Source organism: Octopus sinensis, linkage group LG2 (assembly GCF_006345805.1).
Source record: "Octopus sinensis linkage group LG2, ASM634580v1, whole genome shotgun sequence".
NCBI classification, from domain to species: Eukaryota; Metazoa; Mollusca; class Cephalopoda; order Octopoda; family Octopodidae; genus Octopus; species Octopus sinensis.
In genome coordinates this window covers 135,016,199-135,029,131 of record NC_042998.1, presented here as the reverse complement: position 1 = coordinate 135,029,131, position 12,933 = coordinate 135,016,199, and the positions used below count along the sequence as shown (strand labels likewise).

Here is a 12,933-nt window from a genome sequence, read left to right as displayed (position 1 = left end):
ATGAATGTCTAAACAGAATGCAAACAAGAACACTAACTCTGTTTCAATTTTTAACCACAAATAACTGCCCATCCAAATAAACGCCCATGGGCGATCTAATGGATGGATGGATTTTTGGAAAACCCTGGTAATCATTCTGCCAATCCACGACCCTTAAACATATAATTGTTTCTACTACAGGTGCAAGGTCTGAGATAGGAGAAGAGAGAGAGGGTTAGTTGATTAATCAATCCCAGTACATAACTGATGCTTTACTTTACCAACCTCAAAGGGATGAAATGCAAAGCTGACCTCAGTGGGATTTGAGCTCAAAACAGAGGGTTGGATTCTATTTAATGCTTAGCATGGGACAACTTTCAGAAAACTAAAAATCTGATCATCAGTTTTTATTTCACAGGATTAAGTTCCCACACTCTTAAGTCCTATAATGTACATTATCCTTTTATTTATCTTGTTCTTCTAAATGGGTTAACACCTATCAAATATATTTACACAGCCTACTGATTTCTCTCTCTCTCTCTCTATTCTTTTACTTGTTTCAGCTTGAGGGCTGTAGCTATGCTGAGGCACTGCCAACTAATGATCCTTCCACATACACACACACCAAAAAATAAATAAACATAAGCTTTATTCCTCAGAACTATATTGCTCTGGAACAACTGCTAACTCTTTCATACTCCAAACTTTTCCAGTCCCTAGCAGTTTCACAACTCCTTAACTTGCATCAAGTACACTTGTTATAACTCACCTTTCTCTCACACAAGTTGCCATTGTCAATGACTTCAAGCATGCAACTCCTTTTGACTCATGAACTCCTTCAGCACCAACAATGCTGATGTACAAACTGAATCTTTTTCCATCCTCAAATGTATCTCCCAGTTAATATTCTCTCCTACATGTAACCCCTGACTAAATAATAGTTTGAAATTCTGGCACAAGGCCAGCAATTTCAAGGATGGGGGTAAGTCAATTATATTGACCCTAGTGCTCAACTGGTACTTATTTTACAGACCCAGAAAGATGAAAGGCTAAGTTGACTGCAGCAGAATTCGAACACAGAACATAAAGATGGCTGAAATGCTGCTAAACATTTTGCCTGGCAAGAGAAAAATATGGAACACTTTATAAATTTGCATGTCATACTTGTGTAGGGGCCATCTCTGTATCATTCCAATTTCAGAATATGTACAGCCAAAGCTAATGACACTTTTTAAACATCATAAACACATTAACCTCCTTCATTTAATTTTCACATTTCTTTTCCAATAGAATTTATAAAAGCTATAGGTAGCAGTTTTTATTCACAAAGTAAACCAGGTATTAAAAGGTGAACAAGAAGTATTACCCTTCTTCATTGGATATTTGCATGGAGTGTTCCCACAGATGACTTGTAATTGGTGCATCAGACCTATTTAGAAAAAATCCACACAATAGGGTGCAAAGTGCTGAAGTGATGTGCAGTGGAGCCAAAATGTGATACACAAACCAGAGATAAAGCATACAATATTTTCAAAGGATTAGATTTGAGGAAGGTGGATATGTAGGCAGGTAGAGGTATCAATAATTTATAAGAGTAGGGATAACCCAAAACATTGATTAGATGAGTACGTTGGTTAACAGATAAGAAAGAAAGATATTGGGTAAGTAGGTTAGTGAGTAAATGTGTTAGTAGATTGGTAAACAGTTGAAATAAATAGAGAAAGACATGAAAATAATAAAATGTTCAGTGAGTAAGAAAGAGAGACAAAATTAAAAAAAAAAATTTTTTAAGTGTTTAACAAGAATTATTTGAACAGACATCAACTATAACTATGAAGCTAATGTTATATTTAAGCAATATCTTCTGTTAATGGTGGTTATGGAGATAGAAGGCTAATAACTTTCTTTGGAAATTCTATAGATTTAATAATGCCCAAACTGTCTGGAATTTACAAAAAGAAAAACAAAAAAAAAAAACTAAATAGTAGTTTAACAGCTAAGACTTATTCCAAGCCCCAAGTTTAATTCGCTATTCTCACAAATGGAAAGGTAACACTTATAGCGGTTACCAATATTCTTTGTCACATTAAAGGTCAACCATTATTATTATTATTTATTTTTTTCCTTGTCTCTTTTAATATATCTAGTGTCAGTTCCTCAGAAACCTATTCCATTTGTCACCCGCACCATAGTCAACTGCTACAAAGGTAAAGGTGACGCTTTAGATACAAATAATTACAGAGGTATCAAGTTGTTGGATCAGATAATGAAGGTCATAGAGAGGGTCATAGCCCAATTAATTAGAGTGAGAGAGAGAGAGTCAGTTTAGATGAGATGCAGTTTGGGTTCGTGCCAGGGAAAAGCATCACCGATGCTATATTTTTGGTAAGACAGCTGCAGGAAAAATATCTAGCCAAAGATAAACCTCTGTACCTGGCTTTTGTTGACATGGAGAAAGCCTTTGACAGGGTCCCCCGATCCCTTATCTGGTGGTCAATGAGGAAACTAGGGATAGATGAATGGTTAGTGAGAGCTGTGCAAGCCATGTACAGGGACGCTGTCAGTAAGGTGAGGGTTGGCAACGAATATAATGAAGAATTCCAGGTAGAGGTAGGGGTCCACCAAGGTTCAGTCCTTAGCCCCCTCTTATTTATCATAGTTCTCCAGGCAATAACAGAGGAATTCAAGACAGGATGCTCCTGGAAGCTCCTCTATGCTGACGATCTTGCTCTAATTGCTGAGTCACTATCAGAACTAGAGGAGAAGTTTCAGGTGTGGAAGCAAGGATTAGAATCGAAGGGCCTTAGAGTTAACCTAGCTAAAACCAAAGTCCTAATAAGTAGGAAAGCAGACAGACCACAAATCCCTTCAGGTAGATGGCCCTGCTCGATCTGTAGAAAAAGCATAGGTAGAAACTCTGAGATGTACCCAGTGTAAGCTATGGACACATAAGAGGTGCAGCAATATCAAAGGAAGGCTAACTTGGAAGATAGCTGTGTGAAATAGTGCCACACCCTAGTGGTTGAGGGAACCTGTGGAAGAGATAGACCCAGGACCTTCAAACATTAGGCCTTACCAACGTAATGACTAGTGACTGAGACCTTTGGAAATATGCAGTGCGTGAGAAGACCCGGCAAAGGACTGAACCTTGGTGGACCCCTACCTCTACCTGGAATTCTTCATTATATGCAGTGCGTGAGAAGACCCGGCAAATCAAGTGAGACCATAACCTGTGGCCTATACCAGAGGTGTAACCAGCCCACTTATGCGTACCTTTCCTTCATTGGACACTAAACTGCTTGTGAAGACCTGTTGAGGCACGTAAAAACACCATTTCAGCATGGCTGTTACCAGTACTGCCTGACTGGCCCTCGTGCTGGCGGCATGTGAAAGCACCCACTACACTCTCTGAGAGGTTGGCGTTAGGAAGGGCATCTAGCTTTAGAAACTCTGCCAGATCAGATTGGAGCCTGGTGCAGCCATCTGGTTCACCAGTCCTCAGTCAAACCATCCAACCCATGCTAGCATGAAAAGCGGATGTTAAACGATGATGATGATATCTAACATTTATCTTCTAAATGTTTCCATATCATTTTTCTCTTCCACTTTCAAGGAAGAAATAATGTAGAATAGTTTTTTTAGAAATCATTCCTCTAAAATGTTGTTTAGTGTAGAAAATAAGCTGATGAAGAAGACGAAACTAAAGAATTATAAAAGTAGAAAAGTAAAAAATAAAATTAGCACTGATTAAAGTTGAGTTCTGTTTGCTGTTGTGAAAAATAATAACAAATATGCAAGTAATAATTAGTGATAGTGTGCAACAGCATTCCACAAGCATGCAGAATGAGTAACCTCATGCAAACCACAGATTATATTTTAAAATGTGCAAATAAAGTAAACAACAGACAACCAGAAATTCTGCATACCGCAAGTTTAGGATATCTTCACTGAGAGTAAACTCCCAGAGATGCCCAGTTACTGGAGCATCTGCCCTGAAACAACACAGAGAGTATTATTAACACTATTTTTTTTTTTTTTTTTGTAATTTGGAGGAAATATAGATGTTGACTAGAAAGAAACATAATATTTGATGTGTCCAATCCATGATGAATTTCTGGTTCAAACAACATTTATAAAAGTGTTCCCTATTTGTATATAGGATTACATTGATTTAATGCAGTGTAACAGGGTAGACTCTGTAAAAGACACTCAAGTATCAAGTTCTGGTGTTAGACTATGTGACAAATTAGGTTGAACTTTTCTCTATTTAGTTTAGTGAGAGGAAGAAGACCAGTGACCTGGAGCTGAATAATAACAATGATGACAACAAAAAATATTTTCTAAAATATACAGAATTTATGGAGATTTAAGATTGGGAAAATTCAAATTATTATTGAATATCCAGGGAAATGATGACACATACAGAGATGTCTTTTTTTTTTATAGTTGATTTAATACAGGCTATTTTGTTAACCTAACTCAGGGTTATATAAAGTTCTTTACAGATAACAATAAGACTATTATAACAATTACCTTAAGCCATTATCATCATCTGCTCAGTTTTCATATACAATAGACTTTTATTAAACTACTTTATCTATACTAAAATACAACATTAATAGCCACTCTCAGTTAAATATAAGAACTCAAAGTTTAAAAGACATGAGCAAAAGTAAGTTTACTGCTTTTTAAACAAATATGTAATGCTTAAAAAAAAATTAAACAATTTAATTAAAAATTGGTTTGTTAAATGTTATAAGAGTTATATAAAACTGACTTATTTTTCTCTTTTTTTCCCCAAATTTTTAGATTATAATTAAATACTTCTTTGTGATTTGACAGAGAGCAGGAGTTATTCTCAAACCAGAGATTACACCTGGATGTTTGTAACAGGTAGCTTTATTAAACTAGGGGATCGATAGTCTCTCAGACAGGCTTCTACATAAGGCTCTTGTCAACCTGAGGCTGTGATAAAAATCACTTTTCTAAAGTGCTGCATGGTGAGGTTGAACACAAAGCCATTTGCTTCTGAAGTGAATTGCATAACCACACAGCTATGCCTGCACCCACAAACTGAAGTCGTAAAGTAGAGTAGGCAGACATAACACTGAGCTGTTCACTAGTATACTAACTATTGAGTTGTTGGATTAATTTGTTCATTTTCTTTTCCATTCATATTAATCTTTTCTAGTGTAATTGGAATTAACATGAAAAATATTTTTATCAGTGTTTTTTATATCTCAATTCTTCCTCTATAAGTTTTCTTCATATTTTTTAAAATTTGAATTCATAAATTTTACCTCTTTTCAAACAAATGATGATGGAGTGCCAAGTAGAAAAAAAAAACCCCAAATAAAATCCTAATTTATCTGACAACCCAATATTTGTTGAGTTGTTCATTAGTGTTTTAAACTATCTATGTTTATATCAACAATTTACTAAATAAGAAAAAAAAAACGTTTTGAGGTCACATAAAATTATTGTCAGGAACATAATCAATAACATACAAAACATGCCTGGAAAAATACCAATGTACTGAATATGATTTCTTCTATTGACATAAAACCATAATTCTTTACCTGAATGGATAGTAGTCATTAAAATTCCCCTGGAACATGACTTTTACCTATTTCATCACTCTTGGAAAGATGGAAAATAAAGTATATATTGGTAGGATTTGACCTCAGGTTGAGAGTTGCAACTAAATACTGAAATGCATATAGTCCTCTAGCACACTATAGATTCCTACTACTCTATCATCTTTAATCATGAACTAATAATAATAATACACAGCAAACTTTCTATCAATGTGGACAAACTTACCATGAATGTTCAGCATTAAAACCAACCTAAAACACAAAATAAAAGATTTTAAAGAACTTCAAATTGATCACTCGACTTAGGAATGAGTAATTTGATTATTTGTAAATTATAAAAAATTTATGATATATTTTGTTAAGTAGATACAATAAATTTATGATATTTAAGGATATTTTACTGATCTAAGAACAAGGAATGCATTAATGGAACTCGGGTGACTTTGTTTAGTCCAAGTGATAGATATGTCATCACCTGGTAAGTGGATACTTAGTTCAAGTTCCATTAGTAAATGTGTTCCTTTTTGTCCCAAATTGTTGTACACATTTACTTATGGAACTTGAACTAGGTATCCGCTTACCAGGTGATGACATATCTATCACTTGGACTATACAAAGCCACCCGAGTTCCATTAATGCATCCCTTGTTCTTCAGTTGCTGCTTATGATGTCCAATGTCATTTACTTTAAAAATATTGGCAACCAATTTATAAAATGCTATAGTTTATGAAAAGAGTTGGGAATAAAGAAAAATTGTGATTTATTTACCGTGCCATTTGAACAAACTACAAGTGTGAATGATTTGTCAAACCAACGATCATAACCTTTACCATGAAGCATGGAACGACTAAATTTGTTTAATTTCGTTGGATCAAGCTGAAAAAAAAATGCAATATACAAATGTAGAGTAAATTTCTGTGTGCAATTAGGTCACAGAGAAAGAAACATTAAACATATCTATTTGCTTATTCTCATTTGGCATAGCTTCATATTGATTAATTGCCTAGAATTCATTAATAAGATAATGAATCAAAACAGTAGATTGTGTATAAAGATTCGACCTCTCAATCAGACAGTGATGAATTTATATTTTGCTGCTGGATGGCACCATGCCCAGATTACCAATTAAACTAAACAGCCACATGCTTTATAACACCAGTTGAAGTGGGTACTAGAGTTTTTCCACTGCCACAGAACAAATGGAAAAAGATTTATATATATATATTTCATCATCATCATTGTTTAATGTCCGTTTTCCGTGCTAGCACAGGTTGGACAGTTCGACTGGGGTCTGGGAAGCCAGGAAGCTGCACCAGGCTCCAGTCTGATCTGGCAGTGTTTCTACAGCTGGATGCCCTTCCTAACGCCAACCACAATATACATATACACACAAAATTAATATAAACAGCAGTTTGCAATGTTTCACTAAAAAGGAGAATTATAATTGTTACTTAATGTGACAAGGGTGCTAGGAAATACCTATATTGCTAGAAATAAGAGCTAAACTGCTCTCATACTGTAGTTAACGCACATGAATGAAAACATATAGACTAACAGGGACCATAATTGTCTGAAAAGTGCTGATCGAAAATTCTCAATACTGACGTCAGTTTTGGCAATTTCCATTGTCTCATATCATCATCGTCTTTTAATGCCTGTCTTCCATGTTAGCAGGAGTTGAACAATTTGACAGGATCTGATGGCTCCAAGAACTGTACATGCTCCAGTATCTGTTTTGGCATGGTTTCTACAGTCAGATGCTATCCTAATGCCACCCAATTTACAGAATGTACTGGGTGGATTTTTCATAGCACCAGCAGTAGTGAGGTAATTATATTGCTCTCAAGAATAGAATTCCCTTCAAATGAGTGGAGTTATAGTTGAAAGGAAAACAGTATATCACTACAGAGGGGAGGGAAGTGAAGTGTTGATCACTTAAAGCGGAGGAAGTTGTGCCTATGGATAACATCAGCAGTGTGGAGAGGGGAGGCTGGTATGCATGGGTGACTGCTGGCCTTCCACAAACAACCTTGCCCAGACTTGTGCCTCGGAGGGTAACTTTCTAGATGCAATCCCATGGTCATTCATGACCGAAGGGGATCTCTAAACTGGGTTCTTCCAATTTCCATCAACCAAATCTACCCACAAGATTTTAGTCAACTCAGGGCTATAGTAAAAGACACTTGTCCAAGGTGTCACAGTTGGATTGAACCTGAGATCACATGATTAAGAAGCAAGCTTCTTAACCACAGCTATGAAGGTATCCAATGCTACTTATAAACTGTGTAAATGTTACAAATATTGTTTAGTAAAGATAAAAAAATGACTGCAACTTACATCACTATAGCTCTGAGGTTCATCGTCCAGTGTGACAAAAAAGGCAGCCTGTTACATAAAGACAAAACACAATGAAAAATGATGAGAAAAATACAAACCAAACAATATTCAAATGTATGTGATGGATAAAGTGAGGGTAGTAGACTGGCAGAATCATTAGAGTGTTAGATAAAACATTGGTGATATTTGTTTTGGCTTTATACATTCTGAGTTCAAATCCCACAGAGGTCAAATTTGCTTGTTACCTTTCTGGGGTTGACAAAATAAAGTACTTGTTGAATAAAGGGGGTCAATTTAATCAATTGCTGCTCTGTGCTAACATGTTAAGGGCTGGCATGGCACAGTTGAACTTAAATCTCTGCCAAACTGTGGAGTTCTGACAAAGGTGAAGTGACATTGGTTAATTTAAACTGCTCTTACATCATATCTATCTGTAGCACAATCATCACACACATATTCTATCAACCACACACACACACACATACACACCCTATCAATCACACACACACACACACACATATACACCCTATCAATCACACACACATTCTTTAAAACTAGCATTTTTAATGGTGGAACTTGAAGCATATAAAGCTATATATAATAGCATGTAAATATTAGGTTAAAAAACCCCTTGGATGGAAAAGTTTTATCTATTTTGAGGTTGACCATTAAAAACAACATATTTTATGCATTTTAAAAGTTTCTCATAGCGTAAACAACATATTTTTTATTCTTGTAGGAATAAGAAAGGCTGGTTTCTTTCCACAGGTTTTTAACCACTCAAAGTTTTTCTTAGCCTAGTTTTGAAAATAACAGTGTGCATTCTTTGCTTTGGTACCTAACACAACTCATCATTTAACATCCTCCTTCCTTGCATGCATGGGTTGGATGGTTTGACATGAGCTGGCCAGGCAGAAGCCTGCACCAGACTTGTGTGCCCGTTTTGACAGGGTTTTTATGGCTGGATGTCCCTCGTAACACCAACCACTCTGCAGAGTGGACCAAGTGCCTTTTACATGGCACAAGCACAGGTGAGGTCAATTTGGAATTGTATTTACAGCTGGATGCCCTTCCAAACACCAACCACTTCACAGTGTGAACTGGATGCTTTTTAAGTGACACCAGTACTGGCAGGGTCACCAGTAACTTGCAAGACAAGGGTCCTTTGAGAGGGGAAGGGGCATTGGAGGAAGGGATCTTGTGTCAAATTATGAAAGGTTATAGTGAGATAGAGAGACAGAAACAGGTGTCTTGCTGTAGGGGTGTATATGGTTAAACTAGTTCTCAATATTTGTCCAAGAAGTACTTATAACATTACATTATTTCAGACTTATCTTATACAATACTTACATAATTCTCAAATGTTAAATTACCAAAATTAACCTACCACCATCACCAACATCAATGTTTTAAAGTCTACTTTTTCATGCTTGCATGGAGTAGATAGAATTTGTTGGGGTAAATTTTCTACAGCAGGATGCTCTTCCTGTTTCTGAGCAAGGTAATATTTCCACATGGCTGAATATGTTTTCATGGCAGATTGGAAATGAAGACCATTGCGTGTATGATAGTGATGAGTGATACTCATTTACACTTAACACTTGATGCCAAGGCAAAGAGACACAAACACACACCTTCATGCACACATTTGGACATATGCATACATACATGACAAGCTTCTCTCAGTTTTTGTCTATCAAATTTGCTCACAATGCTTTGGTTGGCCTGAGGTTATAGTATAAGACACTTGCCCAAGATGCTATGCAGTGGAATTGAATCCAAAATCATGTGGTTGGGAAGCAAAATTTTTAATCGCATAGCCTCACCTGATCTAGTTGTGTAGAAGGCACCTGAGGGAGAGGAAAACCGAAAAAAAAAAAAGAACTGGTGTGGTGGCCATAAAGAAAAATAACAGACTTCTTGGACAAGAAAATGAGTGGTGATATGTTCCATAACAGACCCATCTAACCCATACTAGCAAGGCAAAATGCATGTTAAAACAACAATTTCTTGCACATACTGTCCCAAAAGAAACTCAAAATATTCTATGGTATTAGTTATAACTAGTAACATAAATATATGCATGTGTCAATGTATGAGAGGAAAAAGACAGTGACAAACAACACAAAAATCTGAAAAGTAATTAAATTATTTCCTATAACTGACCTTTTCAATAGCATCTAATGAAGTTTTGTTTTTGCCTTTGCTGAAGAAATTTTGACGAGCCTTTGCCCAACTGACTCTATCACAAGCTGTGAGTGCTGCTAAATGCATCTCACCAGGACATGGTTCAGTTCTGTCAGAAACTATTTTCTGCAGCGATCTAGAATAAAAATATTACCTTCTAAATACTCAGATTCTGTTACATTATATGTCAAAGTTTATTAAAAACAAAAATATAAATAAGGACAAATGTTTATTTTTTTTTTTACAAACACTGAAACATTTACATGTGTGTGTGTACACACACACACACATATACATATATGAACAATTCAGAACATGATGTATTTTATGGTTTTTGAGAATTCAGTAGTTTGAACTTTTCCATTTTTTCCATCTAGCATTTAAAAAATGTTATGATAGAGAGTGCCATTGGAGATGTACAAAGAGGATGAGACAATTACAGCAAGGAAAACACATAGCCATTTAAAAACACACAAAGGCTGTTAACTTTACTTAAACATTTATTATTTGTTATTGAAGTTTTTGTCACACCAACTGTGACTGGATCACTAACACGATTCCACTGAATTCAGTGAAGTTAATGGTTTTTGTGTTTTTGAATGGTTAATATGTGTCTTCTATGTTGTAACTATTTTAGTTTCAACATACAGTCCTAGATCAAATCATTTGCAAGGTAAGTACATCTTTCAACTATATGAGGTGCTTTTCAAAAAGTATCTGAGACTATTTTTCCCTGCACACCATATGACTTCTGGTTCTTCCTCAAATTGAAAACCATACTGAAAGGTAAGTGATTTGAGTCATGAGAGGAAATTATGAGAAAAGCAATGGCAGAACTCCATAGCATTCCAGAGAAGGTGTTCCAAACGTGTTACCAGCAGTGGTAGAACTACTAGGAGAAGTGTATGAACTCCCAGGGGGAGTACTTTAAAGGTGATTAAATATTTGTGAAATGTACAAAATTGTTTTTTTTTTATACCCAAAGGTCAGATACTTTTTGAATGCACCTCGTTTGAAGAAAATTTTCAGTATAAGTGTACAGACAAGGAAATCTCAGAAAGAAGCTAAAAAGAACCACTCACACTTCTATCTCTTTGGGTGTTAGTAGTCTTCCTCCATGACGAATATACACTTTATAGAATCTACCTTTGTGATAGACAGCAATGTGATTGCTGTCTTTGTAATGAACAAGGGTATCTGAAAGAGGAAAATGGTATAATGAGTGCATTAATAATTGTAACTTAAAAGTTTCATAGTTATAGAAAAGATGCAGCTGGTTGGCTGATGGGAATACCAATCTAGTAGTGATGGTTGTTTTGTTTAGTTCAAGTTCAGATATGTCAGAGCATACTTATGATCAGAGGGATTCCATATGTGATAAGCTAATCTTTTTGTATATCTTGGACTACATAGTCTAATGCGTACTTCTTTTTTTTCAAATGGTAGGGTATTATTTGATGGAATTTTGGTGCCATTTCTAGCAGACTGATCAAGTGTGTAAAGGCTCCCATGTTTCTTCATATTTACTCCATTGTTAGCATAAATTCCTTAACAACAGGATTTTTCATTCACATTACACATCTATACCAGTACAGTGATGTCTCTGTTGCATATCTTGGCTTATTAGTATTCAGCCTTTTACACTGATAAGATTATTACACATCTAACATATCATATCTGGCTCATTTCTTTCCAACCTCTGAATATCTCTTTCAATGTCTGTTTCTGACAAATATGTATCATCACACTTCTTAAGACATGCTTTATATTCTACTTTTGTACAAAGAGAGAAACTGTTTCCTACAAAAAAAAGCAACTTCTTGAACTTCTACTTTCCAGCCAATGAAGGAATCTCTACATAAGCTCAAATACTAGAAATAGCAGCCAAGTATCTTTCTCCAGCACTAATTAGACAGTGTTCCCTCTAAGCTGTGCACTTATACAAGCTCACACTCTATAACTAGAAAGGAAAAAAATATGTGCACAAGATGAAATCAGGCTTCATAAATAGAAGAAATTTGAGTGATGGTCATTCACAAAATTTGCACATAGTGCAAAATTATAAGCACATACCCACAACAAAAAATTAGAAGGAATATTGCACCTAGGTAACAGAAAATACAAGCTACATATAGTCAGTCCATGTACTTCTACTTCCGACTACACCTATGCGTATTTGTGAACCTATTGTTTGCACTGAGTACACAATATCAAGTTCCTGTCTACTTCATTTTTACATATCAAACAAGAACATTTTTCAGTTGGTAAATATAATTCATACTAGCTGATACTAACACCTTGATCTTTACTACGTTGACCATCAGGACACTAAATTGTAGACCATTCTTCCCAACAGTTCTTAAAGTCAACTAGTCCTGAACTAGTTTCTTACACAAGAAATACAATGAACAGAAGTGATGGTACATCCGATTTCCCACCAAAGTCAATGTTAACTTTAATCTTGCTAATAACACTTCAAGCATTGTTTTCAGTTTTCATAACTAGTTAGATAAAACTCCATCAAAGGTTTTCTATAAATCAACAAATGTAAAGTACATTGGTTTGTGCTTAGTTAACTCATCATCACCATCATTTTAATGTTCATTTTTCCATACCTACATGAATCAGATGAAATTTATTAAGGCAGATTTTCTGCAGCCAGATGTCTTTCCTGCACCAACCCTCACCTTTTTCCAAGCAAGGTAATATTTCCCCATGGCCGAACATGTTCTCACAGAATAAAGGAATGAATGACACTGCTTGTCTGACGATAACAATCATTTTACAACTATTGCAAGATGTCAAGGCAAGGAGACACAAACATACATACGCA

The 12,933-nt window shown here is 35.6% G+C and overlaps 1 protein-coding gene and 1 pseudogene across 5 annotated transcripts in view; both read right to left on the bottom strand.

The window, feature by feature from the left end:
• The window catches only part of LOC115230435 (carnitine O-palmitoyltransferase 1, liver isoform), a 98,092-nt gene that overhangs the window by 16,347 nt on the left and 68,812 nt on the right, over nucleotides 1–12,933 (bottom strand). For 3 of the 5 annotated variants that reach the window (XM_036499501.1, XM_036499503.1, XM_036499499.1), the window contains exons 10-16: nucleotides 11,183–11,297; nucleotides 10,080–10,236; nucleotides 7,914–7,961; nucleotides 6,345–6,452; nucleotides 5,803–5,828; nucleotides 3,906–3,971; nucleotides 1,346–1,408 (exon numbers count right to left, since the gene is read on the bottom strand). In XM_036499501.1, the coding sequence (XP_036355394.1) occupies nucleotides 1,346–1,408; nucleotides 3,906–3,971; nucleotides 5,803–5,828; nucleotides 6,345–6,452; nucleotides 7,914–7,961; nucleotides 10,080–10,236; nucleotides 11,183–11,297 (583 nt within the window). The remainder of the gene's footprint in view (nucleotides 1–1,345; nucleotides 1,409–3,905; nucleotides 3,972–5,802; nucleotides 5,829–6,344; nucleotides 6,453–7,913; nucleotides 7,962–10,079; nucleotides 10,237–11,182; nucleotides 11,298–12,933) is intronic. The other 2 variants (XM_036499508.1, XM_029800631.2) reach the window with 2 other exon arrangements.
• LOC115208848 lies at nucleotides 1,107–1,202 on the bottom strand (annotated as a pseudogene).